The 25,161-nt window shown below is 41.4% G+C and overlaps 1 protein-coding gene and 1 long non-coding RNA gene across 14 annotated transcripts in view; one reads left to right on the top strand and one right to left on the bottom strand.

The window, feature by feature from the left end:
- Positions 1–25,161, top strand: part of LOC102080533 (uncharacterized) — a 130,999-nt gene that overhangs the window by 73,979 nt on the left and 31,859 nt on the right. For 8 of the 13 annotated variants that reach the window (XR_270139.3, XR_003215340.1, XR_003215339.1 and 5 more), the window contains 3 exons: positions 106–186; positions 1,702–1,789; positions 1,897–4,491. This is a non-coding gene — a long non-coding RNA (uncharacterized LOC102080533). Of the gene's footprint in view, positions 1–105; positions 187–1,701; positions 1,790–1,891; positions 4,492–25,161 lie in introns of those variants that run through there. The other 5 variants (XR_003215344.1, XR_003215345.1, XR_003215342.1 and 2 more) reach the window with 3 other exon arrangements.
- On the bottom strand, positions 3,908–8,616 carry zfp36l1a (zinc finger protein 36, C3H type-like 1a). Its single transcript, XM_003442893.5, has 2 exons — positions 8,435–8,616; positions 3,908–7,169 (listed from the first exon to the last, which is right to left on the bottom strand). The coding sequence occupies exons 1-2, from the start codon at positions 8,483–8,485 to the stop codon at positions 6,102–6,104; spliced, it is 1,119 nt and encodes a 372-aa protein (XP_003442941.1). The 5' UTR covers positions 8,486–8,616; the 3' UTR covers positions 3,908–6,101.

Here is a 25,161-nt window from a genome sequence, read left to right as displayed (position 1 = left end):
TTCCACAACCTGTCAGACAGCCATCACCAGTCCTCTCCTCTGAAGCCTCCTCACCTCTCTGCTCCTCTGCTCAACACATGTGTTTTCTCTTCCTTTCTTTAAAAGGTCAAGGGTTGCCACTTTAGCCTGAGGGGAGGAAAAGCACATGTGACACTGGATCCAGACACGGCTAATAGTCATTATTGGGTAAGTAGTGTGTCACAGCCTCAGTCGCCTAGATAACAGCAGCGTGGAGAGCCTGGATTAAAGCCACGGGATCAGGGAGTGTTTGTGACTGTTGTCTTTGTTGATCTGCAATGAGTCTAGCTGTGACACATACAGCCATAGACCTACAAAGATAAAGCCCGTCGGCTGCTGCGGGCAGCAGAAAAAAGTGCATATACTGTATACTGTATACTGAGATTACAGCAGTGTGATTACCAAAATGGTAACTGTAAAGCAACTACTAAAGCATGAGTTTCAGATAAGATATTTTATGAAATGATTACCCAGAAACATGTATGGTAGGGGAAATCATGCGGTTGTGAAAATAGGTTGATGCTATTGATAAAAGAGGGTGGCGTCACTGCTGTGATGCCATTCTACAAACAGCAATGCAGCTGCTGCAAAGGACATAGTTAATATTGTTTTCTTTGTTAAGGCACTTATCGACAACCTTTTTTTTCCATAGATTTAGGTATTGGGTGTTCCACTTTCTGTGTCACTCAGTGTCACTAATCTGTATTGTTTTGTATTCAGACGGTAAACTTCACAAACAGTGAAATGCATTCACTACAGGCTGATAATAGTCAGGAAGAGATTAGAGGGGGGATGAGAAGGTCCCTTGTTAGCACAAATTATAAAACACATCCCCATAATTAAGTTAAGAATTTCAATATTTAGGAAACCAGACTTTAACTCCCAACAACCCCTTTTGCGAAGTCATGGACAAACAAAGAGCAGAGCTAAAAGTGAGGACAAACAGAGAGGATGACTTTGCATTGCCACTGTATAAGAGCAAATGAGGCCTTTGGCAAGTCTGTCATCTGACAGCAAGGTCAGCGTATGGGGATTGTGACAGACAAACACTAAGACGGCACTTTTTTTCCTGTCATGGTTGGTTTGTCAGAGTTTCACTTTAGAGTCATCAGAGCAAATGGCTCATTATTACTATTTATAGATTTATTTATCTTCACATGGGTTAAAAAAACCCTTGAATACTGTGTAATGTGTTAATTAGGAATTTATGGGTGGCTGTATGCCTGTTTTGTACAGAGTGACAAAGCACTTTCTCCCTCTTTCCAGTTTTTGTGTTAAGCTAAACTAACTACCTGCTGACTACTTTTGCATCTTTATTAAGATAAGAAAGCTTTTCTCAAATTATGCTTTTGATGTCCACGGGTCAGTGTTTTTTGCTGCTGCACATATGATCTCTTTACCGTTTCCTATGCAGATTTCTGAGCTCCCTCTAACCTCCTCGCTCGAGGTTGACCTTAGCCGTTGTCCCACAACACCTGCTGTGCTGCAGTGACACACAAGCATGCACACATGCATGCACACCGCACTGCAGCGACCCTTCTCTCAGCTGTCAGTGTAGATAAAAGACAGTTAGAACATCAGCACTATTTACTCACCTCTTTCTCAAACAAGGAGGTAGACCTTCCTGTGATAACACAATTACAAAGTGTACACGCTCTGACATTCTGTTGCTCAACCCTGCAGGTTAAAGGTGAATGGAGATTGGGACTGACAGCTGAACTACAAACTTGCTTTATCCTGTTTTGCAGGAAGCAATGAGTGAACGAGCTTGGTCTGTGTCACTGCATCGTCTCCATATTGGAAAATTACCTGCTGTTAAGTTTGATGAAGTAATGGAAGCTTTCTTTTTCTTTTTTTCAAAAACATATCAAAGAGCAGGCGACCCCCTCCATCCGCCACCTTCGGAGGTTCAGAAACCCACTTCCTGGTACTTCATCTCAAGGTGCCTCTATGCGTACACCACACAAACAGGAAACAGCCCTCTTTCATCAGCCTCAAACTGCATGCACTTCATGTTCTTCTGAAAGGGTGCAGCAACGAAAAAGGTGTGCATCACTAACGCTCACCTGATTTAGCTTGAGAAGCCTTTCCTTTGAATTCGTTGTTTCTTTGCTTCTTATCTTATTAAAACCAAATACGCAGAACAGTTTTGAAGTGGCAACAAGTTTCCATCGCTTTCATCTTGCTTCAGGCTTGCACCAAATAAGACAGTATGTGATGTTTTATACTCTGTGTGGCGTCTGCAGATACAAGAACAGTATGCAATATTGGTTTTGTTTGCCAAAAAGTCCCTTACAAAGAAATATAGAGTATGATATCTTTCAAGTGATGTTAATTAAGTTTTAAGACCCTTGTTTCTTATGAACAAATTCTTGTAGAATTCAAATGAAATGCATGCAAACAGGCTTTTTCAAAGTTTCTGAAAGGGGTAATGCATAGAAACATTCATCTGCAATCCAAGCAATTTTCGATGTGTTGTTCCCAAACAGAACACCCATCTTTGCACAGGTAAAACATTCCATAAAGCCACAAAAAAGAGGCCTTTTAATAAGCAATTACTCTCCATCAGTAGCATTTAAATATACATGTTATATCACCTCATCTTTTTAAGCTGACTCCTTAAGAGCACCTTTGTATAACTCACTTCTAAACAAGCTGTTGCATCGTGGTTGCTGTTGATCATTGCTTTATTTTATAGGAACCGTGAATGCTCTTTGGTTTTGAATGTGTTTTGCACATAATCAAGAACTTTCTTTGCTTTATCGTGGCCACCAGCATGTTTTTAGACCATTTCCAGCTGGTCTAAAATGGGATGGGGGAGTAGGTTGGTGGGTGATGAAGAAGGGAGGGACCTAAGGATCAAGACAAGACTCCACAAGGCCCAGGTTCTCAGGGATAAAGCAACAAGGAAGCCTCCATGGGTCAGCTGTGATGGGTCAGCACCCACCATTGTATGGAGGGAGTTCCTGTTGCTGCTCCGGTTTTTTTGCAATCTGAGAGAATATAAACATGGACAGACGGGAAGTGTCCAGAGGCCGAGGAAATGCAGAAGCGGTGCGGATGTTGAGTCGAGTGCATAAAGTGGAAGTTGCTACTGAAATCGAATACCACTCTGCTCACATTAATGGTCAACTTGTGATTGTTATCTGTATTTGTTCTCAATGTAAAAACAGTATATATCAAATTAACCCCAAGGCATATTGTGTTGTTTAACTATGACTGCACCGTTTATCCCCCTTTTTACCCGAAATATCCTTGTGTACATATTGATTAGGTCACAACCTCAGCAAATCTGTTTTTTATTCTTGGAAACTTTATGGTAACAGCTCCCCCTGATCAATATTTCTGCTGAAACTAAGTATGCCAGGTCTTTGTGTAATCAAGCCTGCTCAGACTTTGACTATCCCCGGGTCAATACCCCTGGCTGCTGCCTGCACAGCTCACCAATCAACTTGCACCACAGCGAAACTCCCTTTAGTTCTGTATTATGCATCGAAAAAGCACTCACCTGATTTCAGCCTCAAATATAATACTGTGTCCCACTGTTGTTAAAACCCAAGTTTCCAGACTCTGACTGTGAGTATGATGTTACCAAATGTAACTGTAGTTTCTTTTTCTTCACATTTTGGGCAAATGGCAACATTTAAAGTATGCAGTATTAATCATTAGCTTCCTCACAGCAATTATTGGATTTTTTGATACTGAAGAAACTTGAATACTGATTAAGCTCTGGAATTGTAAGGTTTTAGAATAAGACAGATTTTTTTTTTTAACTCACATTCATGGGAAGCCCTCTAGAGTTTGAATGGGTACCCAAAACTGAGCATAGACGTGCCCCATATTTGCCCAGTTTCCCAGAACTTTTTACACACCACTCATCACAAAGTTGAACTTTTCAAAAAATACAGGTTTATTGACTTAACTGCAATCAATACTTACAAAAAGAGAGAGAGGAAAAACAGGTTTTCATATAAACTCACAGAAATTACTGTAGTGAAAAAACATGGCTGGGAAAAAAAATAAAATACATTCAACAGTTTTACTTTCTTTGTGTCAGAATTTGTTCACCTTTTCCGAACACTCGAAGGCAACACAGAACAAGTGACTTAAGGAGAAAAGGAAAAAAATAAAAAAAAGTTGTCCTCCATTATCAAATATAAAAAGGCAGAGAGGCCTTAGCTACCTGGAATGTATTAAACGAGGCACTTCCACTGATCAAGCATCAAGAATCCAATTGAATTAAAAGAAGATACTTTCTTCAACTCATTTGGTCACAACTATTGCTTGTATAACAGACTGGGTGACAGAACATTACTGACAGAAAACATTTCAACACAGCCAGCCTCTGAACTGCTAGACTCTGCTAAACCAGTGATGTTACTAATTTTCTTTTTAGCACCCCTTTAAGTCTACCAACAACCCGAGTACTGTAGGAATACTCCTCTTCAAAGTGGGGACAAGAGATCAGAAAAATTTTTTAAAAAAATATCGAATTAATGTCATAACAGTTAGCTACTGTTACTGTCAGATTATTGTAACATGTGCAAGGGGAGGAATGGATACAAGCAAATCTAGTTTAGATGGAAATGCAGTCCAATAAGAGGGAGTAAGAAAAACAAAGTACAATAAATAATCAAAACGCAAAACAGCTTTTTTTGCATTTTTTTTTTTTCTTGCTTTAAATTAAGTTTCATTTTGACAAAGTGTAGTTGCAGAACAAAAGTCATTGAAGTACAATATATTAAACTGTGAAAAAAAGGAAAACTGACAAAAGTCTTCACAATCTTTAGATTAATATGGAAGATCATAATTTAACATAAAAGAAAATATATTCTATTGTTCATTATCCAGATAAATACAAAAAACAAAATTAACAAAAAAATGCATATGATCACCAATAAATATGTTCTGATAAGTTAAATAAGCAGTGACACGCAAACCTTCTGTCTGGAAAGGTTCTCAAATAATAATAACCGTAATAATAACATTAATAAAAAATAATTATCAAATAAAGAAAGCAAAAAGGGATGTAATGAGAGTAGAGAGCTCCACGGAGCAGGTTCTAAAGTGAAGGAGATGGGAGGGGAGGGGGACAAGTAAAGTAAAATAGCTTGGAGATCCGATCTTGTCAAGTCATGCGACATATAACTATATTATGGGAATGCTGGAATTCCCCGGATCGGTGAAGATGAAGGTGTAGGTGCTGGGGGCAGGACAAAGTCTTGCAGGTTTAATGATCAGTTTGATATCAACTTCCTTCCCAAGGAAAAAAAAAGAAACAGCCAGTGACCAGCAACAGGAGGAGAGGGGGGGGCCATAACCAACTTCCAGTTCAAAGTCCTTCCTGCAGACTCACCCGGTTCAAAATTACATAACACGGGGCTTGACTGAGGGGTAGAAGGAGGTGGGTGGGGGCAAATGAGAAAGAACCAAAACAAACAGTAGTCCATTCACCCTAAACACATGCAGAAACTGCCCAGGCACTTTTTTTTCTCCATTTTTAAAAAAAAGAAACTATTCATATATTTTCAGGGTCTGTCATTTCTCTCCATTTGTCTTAACTCAGTCTGTAAAAACGTCTGCGGTGTAGAGCTACAGTTATATTACTGAGCACCCTCTAGCAAGCTCAGGGGAAGTGGTATCATCAGGGAGGATGGCAGGGGATAGAGGGGAGGGGTTGAGGGCTAGTGCAAAGCACTCCCCTTTCCAAGGCCACTTGTGCTGCTACACATTCAAGAATACATGAAGAAGAAAAACAAAAACAAAAACAAGTGGCACCTGGCATAAACAGTCAATTCTTGTTCTCATCATTTTCATTGTTCAGTTTCCTCTCCTTTTTTTGGCACTATGACACATGGCGGGGTACTTTCTTTTAAAACTTGCTGTGCAGATTAAGCGGGAAGAAATGATAGATTTAGCTGAGGGTTCCCTTAATTGATTATATCCTCATAATGCTAACAAGGAACTAACGTGATGTGTAAGGGAGCTTCGAGGGCAGAGGGGAGTTTGAAGGGCAGAGGTAGAGGGGAGTGCCATGTTCTTTGTGTCGTCAAATTTAAAAGTCACTGGTGGATGCGTGCAGTCTAGTCATCAGTGATGGAGAGGCGGCTGAAGATGGGAAGGCGGCGGGTGTTATCCAGCGTGGGGGACTCTGAGCCACACAGGCTGCCACCAGAGCTGCTCTGGTAGCCTTCTTGATCCGACATAGAGTCTGGGGGGCTGGATGAAGACTCCAACATCTGAGGGGACTCCAACATGGGTCTGAAATAGTAAGATGTGCTTGTTGGAGAGGGAGGTGCAGGGGTGTTGGGCTCTGTGCCTACAGGACCGGCATTGAGACTGGGCCCGAACAGGCTGGCCAGCTCCTGGCTGGAATAGGTGAAGGGATTACTGCTGGGCCAGTCTGGGATCTCATCGGGGAAGAACATGGGTGGAGGGGTGACTGAGGTGGGGCTGTCTCTCAGCCCAGCTGAGTTGGAGAAACCGGCAAAGCTGTAGCTGTGCTGCAGCCGAGGTCGCTCCATCTTGTTCATAGAGTTAAGAGGAGAGGACTGCTGGGGAGGTCCACGACGCTCCTCGGCATTGTGGATGAAATGGCAGCGAGGCCCGTATGGGCAGAAACCGATGGTGTGGAAGGTGCGGCACAGCTCAGTTTTGTACTTAGGATGGCGGCTCAGGCTGCGCAGTTCATGGATTCCGTGAGCAAACTGGCATTTGTCGCCATATTTGCAGGAACCGTTCTCCTCAAAGGGCCTGCAGAGCTCTGTCTTGTAACGGCTGGAGTTCACTTGGCTGCTGCTACCGGTGGGACTGGCAGGGCCCAGGCACTTGTTGATGAGCCTCTCGCCCGTCTCGGAGTAGGAGCGGTCTCGCAGGCGGTTCTCCTTGTTGTTGCTGGCATTGCCAACCCCTGAGATGAGTGAGGAGGACTGGTCCGCTGCCTTCAGGCTATTCAGAAATTGGTTCTGGTTGAACTTTGTGCTGCTGACAGAGTGCCGCCGCTGGTACACGCCTCCCACTGAGGGAGATCCCACCGCCTTCCTGTCCAGCAGGGGTCCGGCGGAGCTGGAGATGGGCACGTTGGTGCTAGTGCAAGGAACAGACATGGGATGGGAGACACCCAGGTTGTTGTTGTAGCTGAGAAGTTTGTTCTGCAAGAAAAAATAAAGTACAGAAAACACAAGCATTAGAAAAAGTAGAGCACAAATAAAAAAGCTACTTTCAGCAGCTCCCTGATTTTTAAGTCCGATTGCCATCCTGATGCAACTCCTGAAAGTGACTGAACGCTTGTTAGGCGAGCCTATAAACCATTTGTACAGATACTCTCCCTGAATAAATAAATAAAAATGACGGGCACTGTGGGACTGGTGGGGCTACACCTCCTGCATGACTGTTCTTTTTTGGCTCAGACGACATTAGCGGATACAGGCCTATAGAACAGCAGCTGGTTTGGCAAGTTGCCCAGGTTAGGAATGTGTGCGCCTGTATCGTCAATAGGACAGCAGCAGCAGCACATGAGAGGCCTGTGGGCTACCAGTGTGGGCTACAAAGACCCTGCATCATTTTGAAAGAGAAAGAAAGTGGCCAAACATTCTGTGGATTACAAGGGAAACCTGATCTGCTTTCACACATTTCCATACTAGTGGAAATGAACAGTTAGTCATGATTTACATAAACACGACAGTGTAAATGAAATCCAACAAACCCCAGAGGGAGGCTAAAAGAAAAACAAAAACGCTCTGAGAGGCAATCTGACACTCAAAACGTGAAAATGTATGAAAACGAATTGCGCAACAAGTGTTAAGGTGAGACGATGCCGGTAGTTTAAGTAGTTTTATAGGGGCAGAAAGTGGGCTAAAGCCAGCCAAATCTGGTCAATGATTAGCGAGCATGTGGCTGCTTTGAAAGCAGCATTAAAAGTGGCGCAAAAGTGATCTCATTAAAATAAAGAGGACATAAAGCTTTCACTTTAACAGCCGCTGGTTGACTAAACTGCACACCAGCCTCGCAGCATAAACCATATAGATTAAAGTTAGCAGATGTGGCGCATGTTGAACATTAAATAAATACACAAGTAAATAAAAACACCATGTTTTTAAATAATTTTTAAATTAACGCTCCCGCAGCGCTTCGGTCCACTTTGAAAGCGCTTATAGCGTAAACCCTCAACAGACGAGGCCGAAGAGAGGAAATAACAGACGAAGCAAACAAATAACCACGCAGTTGAGTCAAAGCGGAATACAAAGCGATAAACAGCAAAACAAAAACAGCCTCCGAGCAGCCGGCAGAGGGCCGCGGGCACGGAGCTCGTCATTCCTCCACAGCGGCTAACTCCCCGCTGCTAACAGGCTAATGTCAGCTCACAAGACCACAGACAGATACACAGAGAAGGGGGTGGAAAAAGTTAGGAAGCTACCTTGTTCATTACTTCGAAGTCGAAGAAAGGCGATACCACGGCTGTGGTCATCTTTGCAGCGACCGGAATCAAATCACAAAAGTAGTTTAAAAAAAAAAAAGAAAGCCAGTCTACTTGTTAGAAAGTTGCTCAGAGCTACTGAACTCTCCCCCTCTGCCCTGCACCAACCCCGACATTTGCTTTTTAATCAATCGACTGCAGGGAGGAGCTTCGAAAAACGGGCGTGAACTTTCAGTAACTTTAGTAACTGTAGGGAAAAAAACCTGCATTGGTTTGTCAGTTTATGTGAGATTACTCCAGTGCTGGGTGAGGTTTGAATGCCAAACAGTCTTAGGCTACCAGTCAGGAGGGACAACGCACTAAAAACAAGTTTCTTTTTCTCTTTAACTTCATCGGAGAATCTGAACTGTGGGTTAGATTTGTTAAAAGTTGATTTTGTTGGAGGGAAAAGTGTCTTCAGTTCATAATTAAGCAGTTTAAATATATTTATATCAAACTAAAGTCCAATCAGAAGCCTTCAAAGGCATGTGAATAGGAGTAGTGCAATGGAAATCTTGTACTTCTGGAGTTGTTTACTGTATTATCCTCGGGGTTTCAGCTACCATCCACTACTCTGTAATTAATTTACTCTTAATTGCTGGACTGTAACGTCACTTGTGGGACTTTCCGGTGAATTCAGGCACTTTTAACTCTTTCCCGACCACAGCTATTTCACTGTTACAGCATTCTACTTCCAGCCACAGCTCATTTGTTATTCATTACCAGCAGGTATAAAACTCCTCTTCTGAATTGAATATGTGCATGTCATTTCATCAGGTACTGTAGGCGACAATCTGATACATGAGTGATCTCACTAGATTCAACCGCAGTGGCGTGACAGACTACAGAGAGTGAAACCCATACAAATGTATTGTGGCTCATCTTGCCCACCCCCCTTCATAAAGTCTATGACATCGGCCATGTGCAGGCCCTAATGTCAGGGTTGGGTTGCAGTAGAAAAGGAGAGGAGGGAAAAGAAAAGCGGGGTTGAGGAGGAGGGGGAGAAGAAAAGAAGCTGTTAACATACAGAAAACAAGAAGTTGGAGTATGGAGGAGGGGATGATGGCGTGAGGGGGAGATTTATGGGGGACGTTTATTACTACACAGCATTGCCCCCAGGGAAGTGAGGGAAGAGGGGTGGGATAGAGAGGCAAAACATTCCCTTTCCCCTTCCTCTTCTTCTTTGCCTATACAGGAGCCATGCAGGGGGAGAGTGGGGAGGTGGAGAGCTTTGTCTTTCACTGCTAGCAGCCCTGAAGGAGGCAGGGAAGTTGTTTTTGCACTGAAATGTTGAAACGAGCTGAAATAGAACAGGCCAGATTACACCACAGCTTCTCAAGCAAGTATCTGACTAAGGCCTCATGAGCTGACCTTTTTGGAACTCAAACATCCTCTTCTCTATGCATTAAGAAAAGTAGATGCAAACACCCGGTTACCCTGGACCTTGTCAGTGAACAGCAAGGGTGTGTGTTGGAACATAAAAAAAAGAGTTTTACGAGCCAGGCCTGTGCAGAGCAATCTCCCCCTGGAGTGTTTTCACAGACGACAGGGTGGGATGACAGACTTGCTAGAAATCTCGTCTGCAGTTCAAAGGGCCTGTCACTGATTGATTAAGTGGGCCAGATCGATTGTCCCTCTAAGGGAGAAACAGAGCGGGGAAGTAGAACGAGAATCACTTTTTCCCACCCTTTTCTTTTCATTTTGCAAATGCAAAAATCCCAGAGCTCGTGTGGGAATTCATAATATGCAACACAAGTGAAGAATACGCTCATGTAGCTGTGATGCAGGAGCTGGAAATTTCACTGTAGATACTTGCAAGGATTTAAAGCGCACAAGGTCAGCAGGGCTCTAAACTCAAAAACAAACTACCCACTGACTGATGGAAATGCCTTCATACTGGACCTTGGCCTTAAGAAGCCTCATACAGTGCATTTGTTTATTTTTAATACTCTCAGATATATCGTGCCTGCTGATATTATTGTGTGACTCAGTTGTCCTTCCAGGTTTAGGAGGAGGCACCTGTTTCCTGCCAAAATGAAAATATATAGAAAAAAAGTCAGCCTGCTGTGCTCTCAGGGGATTTAGTCAGATGCTTTAAAAATGGAGACAGTAAACCACTGTAATAACTACTGACAAGACTTTAACACAATGCATTGCAAAAAAAACCTGCATTATTTTAGTCTGGACTATCTTTCCTTTAAAAAGAAAAAAGGATCTCATAAAGAGTTTGAAATCCAAATATTTTCTGTTGTCACAAATGACAGAAATCTTGCAAATAAGGTGTGTAGAAGCATCATGACGTTTTCACTGACTTCCAAAGGTACAAACACAAAAGGCGCAATCCATATATCAACTTCTCTGTCAGTATTTTCCTCTTACTGTTGACTGAGTTGAGCTCTCTCTTAGGAGACTTGATTTCTGAGGTTTTGTGCTCTCCGAGGTCAAGGCTGTCCTCCTTGTTTTTTTTCCCTCCAGGCTCTGCTGGAGCTGGAGTCGGTCACTCCTCAGCATGTGCTGCGTCGTTTGATTTCTGCCTCCTGCGCCGTTGACTTTGATGACCCCAAGCTCAGAAGGGAGGATGGGGATTGAGCTTGAGGTCACTGATAATGTTTAAGTGGGATGACAGGATGTTAAATTTTTCATCTATCAGTACTGGAGATGAAAGAAGTCATGGAGGAGAACAACAAATAAATGGGAGGTGACTGTTGTGGCAACGATTTGCTGCAGTTCCTCCCTGCAGCCAACAGAGGGCAAAGTTCTTCCGCTTCTCTCTCCTCTGGTCTCAGCATTTCCTATTTAACTCCTCTATTTTTGTGCTGTATTTTAAGTCTTTGCACGTTTGCCTAAAACATAACTTTACCTCAACAGAATAGTTCTACATTGAGTGGGAATTTCTAAGATTAGACCAGCAGGTCAGCTCAGTCAAACACAGCTCATTCGTTGTGCGGCTTTGAGGTAATTTAGTGCTCAGTACAAACTTGTGAATTGTGTAATCAGCCTTTCCACAGATACACTAACACTGGCCTTGTGTGAAGCAAAGGGACTTATCAGCTACAAAACTCACAATTACTCAAACTAGTATTGTGGTAATCTCAAACCGTGCTGCACCACATCCCAGTTAAGGTGACCACAAGCTCATTAAACAATGTATTAAAGAAGAAATAAGTAGTATTTTTACTTTTTACTGCTGCATGGTGCATAATGTGTATTCCTGGACTTGATAGGGTTGTTGATGAATACCAGTCACTTAGTGGTTTCCACTTAGTGAGATTTGTGCCTCACTAAACAGTCATCCCCCCACACACTTGCATTTTCAATTCCTTAATATTAAGGTTATTACTGTATATGCAGCTGTGAGTGGAACATCTCTGCTTCGCAAGAAATGTATTTTCAGTTTGTCGCTGGCACATCTTAGTTATTTCTGCCAGTTATGGGAAAACAACCTTTAAGAGCTTACCAGGGCCGCTGTAGGTTAGATTTGAGAAGAGGGGACATAGTCAAGGTGAAAAAAAGGTAGTTGCCATTTGTGTTGTAGTGTTGTAGTTGTGTTGTATGTTTTCTTCTAAATAGAAGAAAAACATACAGATTTCCTTAAAATGCATATTTTTATGATAGTCACAAGCATTTCCTCAATGCTAAATCCAACTGCAAAGTGTGTGTTTTTTCAAATATTAAGGACTTTATTTGTTATGTTATTAATGCTTAAGTAAAGGTAGTTACAGTGTATCAAATCAATGTTCAGAAGATGGTTGTATTAGCATATTTTTCTTTCTTTCTTTTTAAATAACAGATGGAAGGTGACCTTTATTTGAGTACTTAAGCCTGAGGAGGAGACACTTTTAAGTGCTGCATTTAGCTGTAATTTAACAACATGTTATTTTAACCTCAATTAGAATATACTGAACTACTTCTTTGCTATAAATATGTGGAAACATCTGTATTGGAGCACATTTGTCCTCTGAAAAATAAAAAAAGTGGAAGATAAAAGAGTTTAAGATGAAAAAACCAAAACAATGATTTACGCAGTACATATGCTTTTTCACTACTGCAAATGTACTGCAGGAATAGAGTCAGTTGTGTTTCTGCTTCTATTAAAAGTCATTGCTTACTCAACAACTTCCTTTTTGTTTTTCATCAGGACAGCTAATCACTCTGCTGACTGTTGAGTAATCAGTGGTCAAGGATAGTCAAGTTTGAGCAAAAAAACCAAAACAAAACAGACTTTGATTCCTTGAATATGCTGTCATGTGTGATCTCATATTTACTGTGATCCTGCACGGGTTTTGTTTCTGTATCCACTGCCCACTTCCAATTTGTGTGATCCTGTCCTTGTCTGTATAAGCCTTGACAGCCAGGACACCATGATTGCTTCCTTTCATGTTTCATGGTATGTTTGCCAAATTCATATGGGAGGACTGTGGTCATCATGCAGGGTGAACCTAGCCTCAGAGGAAGAAAGTTTAGGGAGAGAGAAGGATTGAGGGAAGGAGGAAAATAAGAACAAGCAGCGATTAATTGTCCATAAGAGTAGCCACAGCATTGTTAGTGGTAAACCGCCAACTGCTCTTGCTGATCTTGTTCCCATGAATCGCTCCAACATGCCCATCCATTCACTTCCACTGCCCTTCATCTCACACTGGGTGGGATGCGGCATCAGTGCTAGCCCTGGCTCATTTTGATGGCTTTGACACGTCACAGCATTACATTCATGACCGGAGTTCAAAACAAACACCATGTTGGAAATGTGAGTCTGTGGTTCCTTTGCTGCCAATTTACAGCGAAATAGGAGAAGAAGAAGAATGATGTTTTGGTAAATGCAAAGTCGCAAAAAATAGCAACAAAACAAGAGAGTGAGGGGTCAGCGTTTAAAGAAGATTTACTGCCCAATTCTCTGTTGACACGCCAATCTCTAGAGGACGGTTGTATTTAGAACGAAAGGCTGGCTTCCGCCTCTGACTTCCTGACCTGCGTTTCCTGAGGAACAATCTTTCTGTCTATGCAGAGGGCTCATGGGAAGGGATAGTTTGGTTTTCCACACACACATTGGGGGTCACGACAGATGAAGCCGAGGTCAAAGCCATCAAGCTACAGAAATGAGTTGATGACCACAGCGATGTGATGCATAATGCATTAAACTCACAGTACAACGATGGCACTTAGGCCAAAAAAGTTAGGGACGCAACGATGAATCATGGTGATTGTTGTGACCAGATCCGACCGGACTGGACAGACCTGACCCTGGCCCAGGTGTCATGACCATGCAGTGGACGCTGAAACCAGATATTCCTCAGCTCCTCACTCAACACTCGCAAAAAATCAATGGGCTTTGTATAATGTTGGAACAGTGGAAAGCATTCTCTCACCCCAAAAAAATCCTGCCCTTGTCCCATCTGTCTCAATTCTGCAGCTCTCCCAGACCCCACAACCAGCCCTGTGTGGTCACTCCTGGACTAGAATTACAGAGTCCATGTGTCCGGACTCTGGACAGTATACAGAGTCAACCGCCCGTGTGATCCTACCCACTTTCCTCACATGTTATCCCTGCGGTTTTGTTCAATTCGAATTTTGACAACTGCTCGCCTATCGTGAATGAGCGTTGAAGTGCGAACTGATGGTTTTCATTAAACGATGTTGAGCTGTGAGAAAAAGATCCGTTGTTTGTGAGCCGTCCTCAGTCGACCCAGGGCATATGGCGATGTCAAATTCCTCATTGTTGTAGGCGTGTGATGATTTATTGTGAAAAACTGCGCTTTTATTGTTGCTGCAAATCTAATTTGATCCTTTTTGGTGCCTGTGTTTATTGCCAGTAGAATGCTACAAATGACAGCTATTTGCAGGCTACTTGATGAATACAATCAGAGATGTTTATGGGTTTAAGACCATTTTTTTCCCTGTTATTATCATTGCAATTATTACAAGCAGAAAATAAAAAATTAGTACATACATGCAAACAGAAGAGACTAATTAGACAGTAGATGCTGATAAGAGAGGGAAGCTGAATGAGAAAGGACAACAAAATATAACCAGCCTAAGGAGTTAACGATTTAAGTTAAGTTATAGCATTTTCATGGCATATTTCTAATATTACTGCTAAACACCTGCTCATATGATATAGCCATCATACACACATCATAAGCTAATAAGGTAAGTGTAAAGAAAACTGTAGGTGCACATCGGATGCCTGCACAGGATTTGGGAGAGCAAGTGCAGGTGTATAAGTATACACTGATGAGACTGATGACTAACTGGAAACGGGTGTGGCAGACTAAACACAGGTGATACTCTTGAGGGCAGGGGAAACTATCACAGTGGACTAAAAGCTCAAAAAGACAGGAAGTAAAACATACACAAAGATGAATAACAGAGAAAATGACTCAACACAAACGCTGTAAAATAACAAACATGAATGATAACAAAACACAGGAAATGACTTAGCATAAAATATATAAAAGAAAAGCAGTAAAAGACCCCATGAATCACAAATGATGACTTTCTAAATAGCGCAGTTATTATTATGTATGTATATGTTTCAAATATTATTGAAACATAATAACCATGTTTCCTGTTTCCAGGCCTTTTCCTAATTTATAGAGCTGGAATTCAAATACAGAATATTTTTATTATATAGAATTCTTGCACAGTTTGGTTTTGAGTAATAGTTTAGTTTTTTTTTTCCCACACTGAAAACCACATTGTGTTGTATAATGTGGTGTTTTATCTATTTTTGTGTGTTTTCTTTCATCGCAGAATGCTGAGGTCTCAGGGCTACTATGGTTTATGAGGAACCCATGGGTAGTGTACCTGATCAAAATATGATGGCGGGACTCTGCTGTAGTCTTGAGAGCCACAGGTGTTTAAGCATCAGTAGATTATTCCTCGGTTAAACTGCACCTTTGCATGTCCTCCTGAGATGATTTTTTTTACGTCTGCTCACTGCTTCTCCGTGACCTGCCATGAGTCCCACATAGTTACGCGAGCCAGTGAAACATATCAGCTCTCAGTTTAATGGAAAATGAAGAGGAAATGAGCAAAACTCAAGCTATGTGGATAAAGATCAAGGAGCCTATGGCAAAATGATTTCCTCAGACAAAGGCACAAACAGCATTTCGCTGTTCTCCAGAACACGTCACCATCTTACCTCTTTGATTATAATTTGGCAAAAGCGTTCCCAATCACTCAACAAAAACAGCTTAGGGATTTGGTGTGATTGCTTGGAGTCCAAACATGGCGTAGCCCAAAATAGAGTTTGATGTCCAAGATGAGCCTAAGCGGCTTCTTTTTCAAAGAAAACAACCCTTTGGGTCTTGGAACTTGTCCAGTCCAAATGCCCCCAACTGTTCCCCTCTCTGCCTCTCTTTATCCTCTCCGATTCTCAGACTGTCTTCTTTGCTGGCAGTGAAAGAAAGCGCAGCTGTGTGGAGTCCTTTCGGCTGAATGAGAGAAATCAGCCTATGTGGTTGACTTTCCTGGCCAAAGCTACTATTCTGTGCTGCCAGGGCCTAACAGAGTAGCTCCTGGGCTCCAGCCACTTGCATACAACAGGACAATGGGGATTGTCCTGCGGCCATATAACACACAGGGGTCCGTTTGCTTCAACAGGTCGAGGTCTGGGACCAGTGGGGGAGCTGATGTTAAACACTGCTATCTCAGCATGTCATTTTCCCCTTCCTTCCTCCCTAAAACAGAAAGCTACATTTCCAGATTTTCTCAAAATGAACAATAAACAAATGCCATTTTCTATAGAACTATATATCTTGTTTCAAGGAACTGACACTAATTTCACAAAGAATTCGTCAGACATAAGAAACTAATTGAGAACAAGTGGAATTACTTCACCCGGTTGGCATAGATTGCCTCTTCTTTTACATACGATGAGATCCAAAGTCTGAATATGAGGCTAAATTACTTGTCAAGACAGATGTTTATTGTAATTTGACCAACAACATGTGTGTCAGCAAGTTAGCCCGGTTGTGATTTGGAGCTTTAACAAGCACAAACTGGTATGAATTATGCACGGAGCTCAGTTTTAGCTTTTGTGAGTGGTTTTGATGTCATTAGAGTCGCCTCTGAAACATACACAGCAATCCTTGTGTATGTTTCCAGTAAGTGTCACATCAGGCCCAAATGGCAGCCCACGTGACTGTCAACCCAGGGGAGTGCTCACATTATTGCTGTGTTGTGTGACAGCTGAATATGGAAACACTTTTTGCGCTTGTTAAATACTTTCTGGTTTGCTGTTTTTTTTTTTACTTGACTTGTACTCTTATAGGTTCTACAAAGTCTAGTAAAGTTGAATGGCTTTCCCAGAAATGAAAGTTTATTGTCCCCATCAGCCCACCCGACTCGTAAATAATGGCACATTTACCAAAACTCCCAAGCCAGCAGCCCCCACCTTCATACCATTACCAGTACCACTATATGCCAAAACCGCTGCCAAAGTACACCCAAACAATCCCTCTTTCTTCTCATTGAAACTTTCCAACTGTCTATTAACAGTGTTTACTCCACTGAAGCCCTCCAACTCAGTCCTCAGAGAGAAAACAGTCCAAAAGCTGTTGGTGGGAACTACCTACTTCACTATTAACTCTAATCCTCATTTTTAACGTGAGCTGTATTAAATGTTTGACTAAATACTGCAAAACACAGTCTGCTGTATGCAAAAGCTTCATTAATATTTTAAAACTGTCCATTTTTAAAGATTATGATCTACTTTCATTCCTGGCTCGTGTGAAACTCTAGTTCGGATCTTCTGACAGCGACAACATGCCGTCAGCATGATCCAATATTATCAAAGACAATATAAAGTGGAGGCTGAAATGAGTTCCACATGAGCACCATCCCTACAGGGGGAAACCTGTTAATATGTTTAATATGGTGACTTCAATCATTTTCCCTTTTTTAATAAAACCTCAGTCTTGGCCTGCACAGCTGATTCCAAGCACCCTGGGAGTTCACCTCAACTTTCTTTAATCATCCACACTGGCTGAAATTATAATCAATCAAGTCTTCATGTACTCTGAAAAGCTACAGTGTGAATGGAGAAATAGCATGGAAAAGAGTTGGCAGGTGAAAAGCAAAAATAAGAGTGCAGCTGTGGAGACAAAGGGGTGGTGTGTAGGTGGGTCTATGCTAGAGTACAGTACTGGAGCTTCCATTGTGGGCAATTTTATCACTGCGTGACTCACCGATGAGATTGAAATACCACTGAAAACTGTTACAGTCCGCATATTAGCATGCACCTACAAAGTCTCGTAATTGCACAATGACATCAACACTGACGTGCAATTTGCACCCTTGATGCCTGCATTAAAACAAGTGACATTAGACAAACATCACACTACAGGATGAAGCTCGGTACTTTGGGTTTTCATAATTACGTCTTGTGTGTGATTTTTGAGTAAGTGCTCTTATGTTATTTTTGTCTGACAGTCGCCAAAAGACAGGATGTGAGTCTGTATGAGTATTTGAAAAGCCTGTGAATCAACAGCCCCCATTACATTGATGTCATATGAGCTTAACACTGCCTGATGCTATCATAAGAATTTTGGGAATAAACAAACAAGGGTTGAACACTTTGACATGATTTGAGGATGAAGAGTTGTGAAACTATAATGTCGAAACCCCTCGCTTAGGTCAGAGAGCCATAGAGCGGGTATTAACAGAGCTCAGTATTCAGCCATGATTTATTTCCACTAAGGTAATATCAAGGTCAGCGCCCTGAAAACGTCTTTGCTTCAACAATATGCCTTGAGCCGGATAAGAGGGCCTAAAGCTCCCAGTTCAGCAACATGATGGATGAAAGTGTTCCATCTTGTTTATGCAACCTGACACAAGGCATCTGCTAGCCTCTGGAGTGTTCAGATAATGCTGTAACAGCCCTCTACCAGTCCCCATTAGACAATGAAACCCAAATGCAGGCATTACAGTGAATAATGCAGGTAAATTACTGCTGGGTGCTTTTTAAAAACATCTGCACTTAGTGGATTTTTGACGTAGCTTAGACCAATACCTAGCTTAAACCTAATAGCCCAATGTGGCAGCTCTAATCTAATCCAGCTAAAAAAATAGCAGTGCACTGAATTGTTTAAAGATTTTTAGATGCAGAAGTTTATACTGGATTTACTGTTTAGATTTGCTCAAGAGTCATTTTTGAAATGCTCAACATATCTAGTAAAATCAGGAGTTGTATTACATGATTTGTTAGCGATGGGTAAGCTAATACTGGATCTGCTATTGGTAAAGAAAAAAATAATTTCACTAGAATTTATTTCTGGTGTCAAATACAATGACACCTTAGATGCTGAAGAGAGAGATGTTTTTGTTAGAGGGAAGAGTCATGGCGGGGGAGTGGGAAAATTGTTGTTAGCTTTTCACTGCTTTTGGAAAGCTAAGCTAAATGTACTTAGCAAAAGAACTTGAGAGATCTTTTACATATGAAAGAACTCCCACTTTTTATTGCTTGTTTCATAGGGAGCATTCATAAGAAAAACACTCCTTAAGGAGCTATAAATGTAAAATATTATGTGGTTAATGCATAGCAGTTTTTCTTATGATTACTATAGAAACAGTCAAATCAAAAGATATAGATTTAAAATTTGTTTTACAGGTTTTTATTTAGGTTTTCTGGTGAATGTGAGTGTGGATGTTTGTCTGTCTCTGTGCATTAGCATAGCTGGTATAGGCCCCAGTGTGACCCTGAAATGGATAAATGGCTAAGACAACAGATTGATGGATGTTTTTAAGGAAAGAAATAGCAAAATACCTTTCAGTAAGTATTGGGGAGGTCAAGCAAACAACTTTTAAAAACAGCAGAGAATTAATACCAGTAGACACCTGATATCTTAACCATCTGGAGGATACTGTTTCTGATCAATTCTTCTTTTTGTGTGGTTTTGATTTAACCTTGATGTCCCCTTAAGCTATTGTTTAGAAAAGTGTGCTATTCAGTTAGATTGTCCTGTCTTCTTAACCTGGATATAATTAACAGAATACTGCCATGCTGTGTATATTCTCTGTAAGAAAAACTTGCTTTGTTTTCAGTATGGACCACAATCTCTAAGGAATGTTCCCAACACTTTTTGAATCTGAACCATGAGGAGTTAAGGGAACGGGGACTCAACCTGGCACTAACAAAGTGTACCTAATAAAGTGGCCAGTGAGTGTTTAACATTCTGTAAGCAGAGTTTAACCTGATATCTGATCTGGTACTTAGAGAAGCATAACACTGTCAACAAAACACTGACCTAAATTCATTACCTGTCTTCATGCCTCGTATTTTAGAAAACAAATGCTTTGCAGCGCTGGCAGTGCACCTTAAATAGTAGATTGAAGACTCATTGTAACATGTTTCATTAAATGCTATCGTAAACTTTATTATTCTGTACCCTTCAGGTTTATTGTACGATTGTGAAACTCTATCTATTAATCCCCTGACCCTTTTTTCGTGATGAAGAAAAAGAATTCCCAGCCAGCTATTTTAAGTTTCATGGCGTCAAGAATCTGTTATGAATTCTGGGCAAGTCTCCTGTTTTCCAGCATATCAAGCAGAAGATGGAGGGAGCAACCAAGTCAGGAAGTTTAGCAAACAAGCATAGGTGTGGATCGATGTGCAAAAACGAATGCTTTTATTGCCTTAATTGCTTTAGATTAGCAAAATCATGTAACAAAACCTAACCAGCATTCACTGTCGATCCTCCTTCCACCAACAAATGATTTTTCCCCCCAAAGCATTGTGTTCTCTGCCTTACTATATCATGATATAGTTGTTTAAAGTACCATAAACATCACATCACAAAGTGATGGAGGGTTTTTTTTCTCTAGTGCAGTCTTTTGTTTTTAAAATATCCTTTATATGTGAAAAAGCTGTGTGACACTATCTCAGTATCTCTTCTATCTTTTCAGTGGGAATACCCTTTAAACCCCCCCAAAACTGAAAAAAAGAAAACAAAAACAGCTGCTTTCATGAACTCTACCTCCTTCTATGTTAGTATACAGTATTTACGCAGCAAAACAAGCAAGAAACAAAAGGCAGCTGAAGAAAGAGAGAGTAAAACTGAGGGATGCAGAGGGAGGGAAGCAAAGACAGGCCTAGCACCAGTAACAAGAAAGTGCGTAGTCATGCTGTAGGAATGCTGGGGAGGGGGGATTGTTGGCGTGACTGCCCCATTTTTCATAGCCATAATCAGAGCCAGCTGTCAGTGAGAGGGCCAGGAAGATGAAGGGGGTGGGAGGAGAGTAAGAGGACGGAGGATGGGAGGGGGAGGACGAGAAATGGAGAATCGAAGGAGTGGGAGTACTTGGTTTTTGGAAGAAGTTAGAAGGCGAGAGTGGAGAAGTTGGTATTGTGCTTTGATGAAGTCAATTGATTTGGTCTCCTTGTACCACTGGGCTTAAAAATTGTGTAAAAGAAAGTTTCTGTAGGATTATGTCTAAGGGAGAAAAAAAAAGGTGTGTTTGTGTAAAGATGGTCTCATGCATGCATGATAACAGCTTAAAGACGGAGCTGGCTGGGGGCCTCAGTTGCTGTCTGAGCTAAAGGAGTTTGGAATGGGTGGAGCTTCCTGTCTTCCTGCTGCTCCTGGGACCTCTGCAGGACAGAATGACAAAGCAGAAGCTCTTAGATATTCCAGACTGTGTTTATATTGAGTGTGTACTCCTACAGACAGTGAGTGCATAAAGAACAAATGCTAACAGCCAAATATATATATATGTATATGACATGATACAATTTGTAGTTTTCTGATATGCACAGCTTTGCGATGGATCGGGAGTTTGCAGTGTAGCAGTCTGCACATATGTAACTGTGGGTGCTTCAGCAGCCATGCCAGCACTGTTAACAGTCCTGCAGCTCTCTGTGTAAACTCTTGGTGTGTTTATGTTTAGTCTGGTGTCGTACAGTACGTCTTCCTTATGCTATATGACAAATTCTGTTATGCCTACAAAAAGTGTTCCCATTACCCTCTGTCCTGTCATGCGATATGGCCAGTGGAAAATGAGCTCTTTCCACCTTAATTTGATGACTTCTGAAAAGAGATGAAAAAAACTCCCCACACAATCCCAATGCACACAAAGCAAGGAGGATGGGTGAATTATTACCCAGTCTCCTAAAGTAGGTTAAGGTTTTAAGGTATTTTTATGACCTATCTCCTAACCCGTACTCCCTTACACAGCGTACAATGACACGCCTCATACTTCATATGGCCCTTGGTATAGTTTGATGGAAAAAGGCTCTAGTGAGAATGACTTGGCTTGTTGATTTTTGTGTGATTCATGGCTGTTAAAGAGGTGACCTCCTCGAAGCTGAAGCACCGACTTCACATCCCTCCACCATACAGAGTCCCCTCGAGCTTTCCAAGAAATAGTGTCACTGGCTAACGCACTTTCCAGCCACTACACTTTCTTAAGTGAGCTGAAATAAATTACCTTGTCTTTTGTTTGAGGCTCTACTTTGACTTTACGCTGCAGTCTTTTTAGAGAGCGGGTTCTCCTCGGTTCAAATCCCCCTCATCTGTTTTTGTGTTTTTAAAATAGTTACTCTTTTATTGATTCTTACTTTAGTACAAAAGAAGAGACATCAGGTGTAAAACCCGAGAGACATAAATTCTGATGTTTGACAAGCTATTTTAAGTCTATAGAAGTCCCCTTTCTGCCCACTTCCTGTGCTTGTGTGTTGATGTAATGCTAGTCTGTGCAAACAAAAAACAGGCTCAGAACTCACCGGGGCTCATGAATGCCCTTAAAATATGTCAAATGCCCACAGTCTAGAGGTCGTGGGGAATTTATGCGATCTGAAAAGTCCACAGTAGTGAAGTGATCGCTGTTATTTCAAATATTCACAAATGATGTCTCCTGTTGGTGATGTCTTTCTATTGTCTCACTAATGCAAACAGGAAGAAACAAGAAGCAGATCAGCAAGTTTAAGTGAAACCAATGTGGCAAAAGTGAAAAGAGGAGCCAGACTGACATTATAATGTTTCCATCTCATGACACATCCATAAAGATTCTCAAGGCTTAAAAACAAGACCATGTGAATTTCTGACTGAGAAGATGAGAATCACTTGAATAGGTAAAAGGGTTATAATAAGAAATAAGAAAAGTCTAACAATCTTACAGTAACTTAAAGCTGTGATAGGCCACATTTTTTTGGCATAGTTGGAAAAACAATTATGATAATCTTTCAGCATATTGCAATTTAGTTGGTCATAGAGGGAGCAAGCATCCTCTATCTTTGCTGGGATATGTTTTTGGACTTTACAGCTTGTGATGTGATGGGAGATCTTAGCCAATCATGGCTCTTTTCAGATCAAATTTTGTGAAGTATCAAGTAGGAAAACAGTATGTTAAGGTGTTTAAATAGCACATCAGGTGACATAGCTAAGGCTTGGAGTAACAAGCCTGTGATGTGGAGTCTGGGTGGTGCTGATGGTTACCATTTTCAAAGCAGTTGCTTTGCGTCATTTTTCCCCGGTATTCACCCAAACGTACTCACTGCTATTCACAAGATGTTTGACTTTTTGACCTACAGTTTTCTGTTTTCCTCTGTACATTGCATCATGCATCACTTGACATTTTGGAGTCCTTAAATGCTATCACTTTGTCTGTTTGAGGGGAAATATTACAGACTGACGGAAAGAGGAGAGACACTGGCGCCTTTGTTAAGACCTACAGGTGTTCAGGTGTGAAAAAATAATACAAATCAGACAAGTGGAACTTTTTTGTGTTGAAGATTTGCACATGTTCACCTCAACTTGCTCGCAGTTGGCCCGTTTCTGTGCCGACTGGACTCCTCAGTTGTTTATCAGACTGAGCAAGTGGCCTGTAGCCTCTCTGAGTTGCAGCCAAGTCTAAAGTGGAATGGGTTCAAACTCTGGACTTTTAACTTTGACAGTGCATTGACTCTGTCTTCATGTGGCCCTGCTGGACCATTATCTAAAACTAGAGTGGCACGCTGACCCTCGCTAGCCCTCATTTTGGTCAAGCGCCATGCCTACTCTGAGTCATTACCCTATTCCTTACAGAACAAAAGGTGAGACCACGTCTGGGTTGGATGGTTTCTTAAAAAAGAAGAAAAAAAAGAACTTTCAAATAGTGAAAGCCATGTTGAATTAAAGGTCATTTTATTGATTTGGGCTGAGAAAATGGAGACATAGTTGGCACGCTCATTTGTTTCCTGTCACTGTTTCACATTCTTTCTTTTTTCTTGCAGTCTTCATAACAAGCAAAGACAAAAAAACGAGCTCAGCCTGCTAGCAACTTCTTGTCTCAGCAAATCTGTTTTCTTCCTATGCGCATAGCGATGAAGAGAGTGGCCCGGTTTATCAATTGATTGAGGCCTAAGATGATTTGGGTACTTTCCAGGGCACTTTCTCCTTTTGTGGCGGCCTGTGTTTACTGAGCTGCTAAACCCTTGTGACACCGCAGGCTGTGAGTCACACAGTGAACCCGACAGACGCTAGTTCAGGGTTCAGTTTACAAACAGTGTTGCTCAACGTGTCCTCTCTGTCCATGGTCACACTTGTTGCTGTGATGTGCTTTTTCACATCGGACTTGAAAAATCCCATTTTAAGTCTCGTTTCCCATTTACTAAACCATCTTTTGGCTGTATTCATCTGAGTTTGAGTTCTGGCATTGTCCTATAATAAAAGTCATGCAGCTATTTTTCATTTCAAGATGACAGATCGTCCATTGATCTAAGAATAAGCCATGAGAAGTCACATTATTAGGTTAATATTAAAGTTTTGAGTCAGTGTTGTCTCGCATGATAAACTCAGCAGGTTTTGGAAATATTAACAGATGCGATAAGACTCAAGTCATTTATTCCCTCAAAATTTCCTGCAGTCAGAGTTAACAGAGGTTAATCTAGGACATTTTCTTATCTGCAGTCAACAAGTTATGACTAAAAAGCTGTAGGTTATATATTATTAGTAATAACTTGTTTCAGTACATCTAAGAGTTAGCATCAAGACCCAAAAAAATCTTCAGTCAAGCATGGGGAAAGAACATTAAATAGAGATTGACGATAATGAAGGCCTGATATAATTGAGGATCAGATAACTTTGCAGATTTGAGCAAGTTCACGTCAGTTCTTTTCTGTGAACGTAAAACACATGCAGCACTCGCTCTGAGCCTCGTGCCACCGCTGCACAGTGTGCTACAGGAACTTATGTCACTTCCTCTCTTATCTTATAGAAGTGGAAAAAGGAAGCCCCCCTACTTTCCCCAGACCCACTTGTCACAGGACCGCAAAAAATGTTGTAATGTTATTTCAGAGCTGAAAAAAAAAAAACCTAAATCTTTTCACAGTAACCACTAAACAGGTGTTAAAATAAACTTAATTTCCTGACTCATAACTGTCATAATATCGCATATGTGTCAACCTGTATGTTGGGTGTGCCATGGGGTTGCAGCACCTGTGTGCAAACTGTATTGAACAGGATGTATGGGTTTATTGGTGTGTATATGTCTCCTTTTGCAGGCATCCGTCCCACCCACAAGGCTTTTCTGTGCCTTGTACTGTATGAGTAAAAGTTGCTCTGCAGACATTATGGAACATGCAGAGGAGGCGAGGAGCGCTCCACTCTTTGATGCTTCTGTGTACATCTGAAAGCATGAAGCGTCTCATTGCTCAGCCGTTTAACCCATTCGTGCCCACATGAGAATAAATTAGAAAAGGGCAAGAATAACATCAA

This window comes from Oreochromis niloticus, linkage group LG19 (genome assembly GCF_001858045.2).
Source record: "Oreochromis niloticus isolate F11D_XX linkage group LG19, O_niloticus_UMD_NMBU, whole genome shotgun sequence".
In the NCBI taxonomy this organism is placed as follows: Eukaryota; Metazoa; Chordata; class Actinopteri; order Cichliformes; family Cichlidae; genus Oreochromis; species Oreochromis niloticus.
The sequence above is the reverse complement of the archived record's forward strand: the minus strand, read 5'-3'. Positions and strand labels throughout refer to the sequence as shown.